This window comes from Lissotriton helveticus, chromosome 6 (genome assembly GCF_964261635.1).
Source record: "Lissotriton helveticus chromosome 6, aLisHel1.1, whole genome shotgun sequence".
Classification (NCBI taxonomy): Eukaryota; Metazoa; Chordata; class Amphibia; order Caudata; family Salamandridae; genus Lissotriton; species Lissotriton helveticus.
Window position 1 is genome coordinate 2,085,415,308 of NC_136067.1, and position 5,238 is coordinate 2,085,420,545.

The 5,238-nt window shown below is 39.7% G+C and overlaps 1 protein-coding gene across 1 annotated transcript; it reads left to right on the top strand.

The window, feature by feature from the left end:
- The first annotated feature begins 3,270 nt into the window (after window positions 1-3,270).
- LOC144763042 (olfactory receptor 2D3-like) lies at window positions 3,271-4,203 on the top strand. The gene has a single exon (XM_078648353.1). It carries the CDS (start codon window positions 3,271-3,273, stop codon window positions 4,201-4,203), a length of 933 nt encoding a protein of 310 aa, XP_078504479.1.
- Window positions 4,204-5,238: the final 1,035 nt, after the last annotated feature.

The following is a 5,238-nucleotide window of genomic DNA, read 5'->3' on the forward strand; positions in this document are numbered from 1 at the left end:
TTAGTGCAAGTTCCCCACTGGCTTAGACGGTGAAGCGGGACCGGCGAAGCGGGACCGGCGAAGCGGGTCTGGCAAGCAGTTGATGGTAGAAGCAGGGGAAAAACAGAAGAACAGCCCACTCAAAAATCCAGGTGAAGAGGTCCGCTCCGAATAGGGTCAGTGCGCTGGCAGTCCCAAAGTGCAAAGAGTCAGGGGCGTACATTCAATGCAACTTGTGGGGAGGGGGGCGGGGCAAGCAGGGAGAGCGGGCCAGGTGGAACCAATTGGCCAAGCAGGGACTCCTGGGAAATTGAGTCCCCGCAGTGCCGCTCGCAGCCCTGCTGCAATGCCCCTACACTCCCCTGATGTCACAATCCACCACAGTTAGTGCAAGTTCCCCACTGGCTTAGACGGCGAAGCGGGACCCACGAAGCGGGTCCGGCAAGCAGTTGATGGTAGAAGCAGGGGAAAAACAGAAGAACAGCCCACTCGAAAATCCAGGTGAAGAGGTCTGCTCCATATAGGGTCAGTGTGCTGGCAGTCCCAAAGTGAAAAGAGTCAGGGGCGTACTTTCAATGCAACCTGTGGGAAGGGGGAGGGGCAAGCAGGGAGAGCGGGCCAGGTGGAACCAATTGGCCAAGCAGGGACTCCTGGGAAATTGATTCCCCGCAGTGCCGCTCGCAGCCCTGCTCCAATGCCCCTACACTCCCCTGATGTCACAATCCACCACAGTTAGTGCAAGTTCCCCACTGGCTTAGACGGCGAAGCGGGACCCGCGAAGCGGGACCCGCGAAGCGGGTCCGGCAAGCAGTTGATGGTAGAAGCAGGGGAAAAACAGAAGAACAGCCCACTCGAAAATCCAGGTGAAGAGGTCCGCTCCGAATAGGGTCAGTGCGCTGGCAGTCCCAAAGTGCAAAGAGTCAGGGGCGTACTTTCAATGCAACCTGTGGGGAGGGGGCGGGGTAAGCAGGGAGAGTGGGCCAGGTGGAACCAATTGGCCAAGCAGGGACTCCTGGGAAATTCAGTCCCCGCAGTGCCGCTCGCAGCCCTGCTGCACTGCCCCTACACTCCCCTGATGTCACAATCCACCACAGTTAGTGCAAGTTCCCCACCTGCTTAGACAGCGAAGCGGGACCCGTGAAGCGGGTCCGGCAAGCAGTTGATGGTGGAAGCAGGGGAAAAACAGAAGAACAGCCCACTCGAAAATCCAGGTGAAGAGGTCCGCTCCGAATAGGGTCAGTGTGCTGGCAGTCGTTAATAAGGTCTGTGAAGAGTCAGAGTGAAGGTAGACGATATATTGAGAGAGGTATAGGATAATATAGAGAGGAGTTCATTGGAGACAGTAGAAGCCCTTCTTTATTTTTACAGTTGGAGTAAAGTAATGAATATATAGATACATAAATACATAGAAAGGTACACATGTAAATGGAAAAGAATAAAGAGATATAAAGTTGTATTATATTAAGTCCCATAAGTGGGACTTTCATGTGTCAGTGTTGTTTTTTGGATAGAAATTGTATCCTTTATTTATGTATTTATATCTATTTTTTTTAGATTTTCCAATATTTTAATAGTGGAGCACTTCCAAATGCAATTGTTATTTACACATTATGATATTAAAAATAAAATTAAACAGAGACCATAAGCACATAATCAAATTACTTATATAACTTATTACACATTGCGATGGATAAAATATATAAAGCAAAGACCCATAACCGTGTAATCAAATAACTTATATGTAAACTATGCAGTAACCTATATACATGTAAAGCATAATTATTATGTAAATATATACACATACATACATACATATATATGTATGTGAGTTTATATATATCTATATGTATATTAACCATACACATTAAATACATGTGTACATTAAGCAGACATATAAGAATATCTATATATTTGTAAACGATAAGTAGTATATACATATTTGTACAAAGAAATGAACATTTCTAAATACATACATATAATCAAATTATACATGTTTACATACACAGGCATATGCTGTACATTTGTGTTTTGAGTATGGTGTTCATGTAGGAACAATCCAAATCTTGAGTAGTTTTCTAAAAATACGTTATTTATCTGTAGTATTATGTTTTGGGGTAATGAATTACATAGTTTGTCTGCTTTAAATGAGAAAGTTGAGTCACCCATGCTTTTTTTTCCTATATGCTGGGGTTTTGCGGCTGAGGTGCTAATCTAGAGTGGAGGTTCCTTTTCTTGTGTGTATTTGGAGATTTTATTCATGTTAATACATGGCAAGTGGTCCTGTGCCATGTATTCCTTTGTGGATGATACAAAACAGCTTGACGGTGGATCTTCTGGCAACTGGTAACCAATATAAGATCCTCAAGGCAGGGAAGATATGGGCTTGTGGCTTTACATGTAGGAGTACTCTTGCAGAAGAGTTCTGAATTTGTTGTAGTCTGTTTGTAGATGTTGAAGATGATCCATGGTAGAGGCCATTGGCGTAATCAAGTTTAGGCAGTACAAGATAGATAGTTGTTTGTACCTTGCGTGGAAATCCTAGGTGGGGGAAGATGTGTTGCAGAGTTTTCATAGTAATAAAGGATTGCCTTCCTGACTTGTCCACTTTGGTATTCATCAATAGCATGGCCTTCCCAACTGCATTGGCCTACTCACAGGATTAAAAAGTATATAGATGTGGTAAAAGGTGGATCTGCAATGCAAGTCTGGTGTGCCAGTAGAAATAGCTAAATTGTTTGGGATTTAGTATGCCAAAAAGTCCTTTTCAGCACTCACTTCCAATTCTTTTATTTTCTGGCCAATGTTTTATGATCAGAGATATTGTGAGTGATATCATTCCTACCCAAAAAAATATATGTAGGCAAAGCGTGAAAAGAAATATTGTCTTGCTAAATGGTTGTTCCATGAAACTTCCAAAACAAGACTACATAGTCATTTTTTTTAACATGTTGTGGGTATCAGTGTTACCCATGAGATATATCTGGTAAAGAATGTCAATTAGATCCTGCAAACTTTGGAAACAGACCACATAAAGTCCATCTACTATACATGCTGATGGGTTGGGGGGCCCAAAGGCTTAATTTGACATCAGACAGGACAAAGAATGTAATTATCTTCTATGTGACAAAGCATGGCTTTTTATGACCTTTTAGATCGGAGACCTAGTGAAGGATCATCCAGTGCTTCAAGTTTTGGGATTAATTCTGAATCATGTCACATGCCACCTCAATATGCGGTGTACTTATGCTTTGCTTTTATTTTTCTTCCAACAGGTAGAAAGGAGGTAACTCAATGGAGACGAGTAACAGAAGCGTATCGACAAATTTTCTTCTTTTGGGACTATCTGAAGACCCCAATGTGCAGATTGTTCTCTTTGTGTTATTTTTCATCATATATTTGATCACAGTCATTGGAAATGCTCTCCTGATCACAGTATGTGTTTGTGATTCTCGCCTTCACACTCCAATGTACTTCTTCCTGGCTAACCTCTCCTTTGTAGACATCTGCTACTCATCGGTGACAGTCCCTAACATGCTGGTCCAACTCCTGATTGTGGGGAGGAGAATCAGCTTTGCTGCATGTGCTGCTCAGATGTACACATACCTGCTTATGGGGTGTACAGAATGTGTGCTCCTAGCAGTCATGGCGTATGACCGTTACGTGGCCATTGCGTTTCCGTTACGGTACACGATTATCATGAGCCGATCTGTCTCTATCATCTTGGGAGTCTGTTGCTGGCTGTGTGGCAGCCTGATGGGGCTGCTAGACACATTGTTTACAATACAGTTGCCTTCATGTGGGGCGAGTGTGATCAACCACTACTTTTGTGAAGCCACAGCTTTCCTAAAGATCGTTTGTGTAGATACTTTTATTGCAGGGATGGTAATCTTTTCCGTTGGGATAGTTGTGCTCTTAATCCCCAGCTTCCTCATTCTCTTCACCTACATCCAGATCGTCGCCACAATCATGGGAATCCACTCCTCAGAAGGTCGACACAAAGCCTTCTCGACCTGTGCCTCACATCTAGTTGTTGTCATCATATTCTACAGCACTGCCATCTTCTTGTACATGAAACCTGTGTCTAGAGACTCTGGAAATCAGGAGAAAGTGTTCTCTTTGTTTTACACTGTTACACCCCCAATGCTTAACCCCATGATTTATAGTTTGAGAAACAACGATGTTAAGATGGCTCTCCAGAAACTTCACAGACGCATATTTTACTGAGTAATCTTACATTGGTCTGTTGCTGATTTTCAAAGGAAGTGAACAGTTTCAAAGGGATACACTTGAAAAACAATAGTGATCAAGGGCTACAAAGGCAAAAATGTAAATATACCATCCATGGTTGGAATGGGGGCATTAAAACTGTAGCATGTTAAAGCTTCTTAGTTAGGTTCTTAGTTAAAAAAGATGTTTTATTTTTAAAATTGTATTATCTTATATTTATTACTTTGAAATAAGGTTTTAAGTAAATATATTTGTAATTTCTACTAAATACATTGTACATATATCCTATGTGTTGATGTCATTTTTGTTTTTTCATTTTACTTTTTCATGCATTTTCAACGGTGAACAGACATAATATCGACCACAAGAATATCGACTGGACATAATATCGAGGTAAAAATATAGAATAGACAAAATATCGACCAGACATAATATAGACTACAAAAATATCGATTACTATCGATATTAATAGCCAAAATATCGAATCAAAAATATAGACTAGACATAATATCGACTAGATAGAATATAGACAACAAAAATATCGAAAATAAGGTAAGTGTTTTATAATTTGTAATAATTGTGTAATATAAATCTGTAGCGGGTTGTGGGTTTATAGGGGAATAGGGTGGGAAGTAATTTAAATATAATTAATTAAATCTGTAATATAATAGTAATTGTTAATTAATTATTAATTGTTAATTAATTAAAATATAATTGGTAATTAATAATAATTGATTAATTGATCAATAATTACATTTTCGTAAAATATTTTCTGTAGCGGGTTGTGGGTTTATAGGGGAATAGGGTGGGAAGTAATTTAAATATAATTAATTAAATCTGTAATATAATAGTAATTGTTAATTCATTCTTTATTGTTAATTAATTAAAATATAATTGGTAATTAATAATAATTGATTAATTGATCAATAATTAAATTTTCGTAAAATATTTTCTGTAGCGGGTTGTGGGTTTATAGGGGAATAGGGTGGGAAGTAATTTAAATATAATTAATTAAATCTGTAATATAATAGT

Coding starts and splice junctions, on each gene's coding strand:
- LOC144763042 (XM_078648353.1), top strand. CDS start 3,271: ATGGAGACGAGTAACAGAAGCGTATCGACAAATTTTCTTCTTTTGGGA.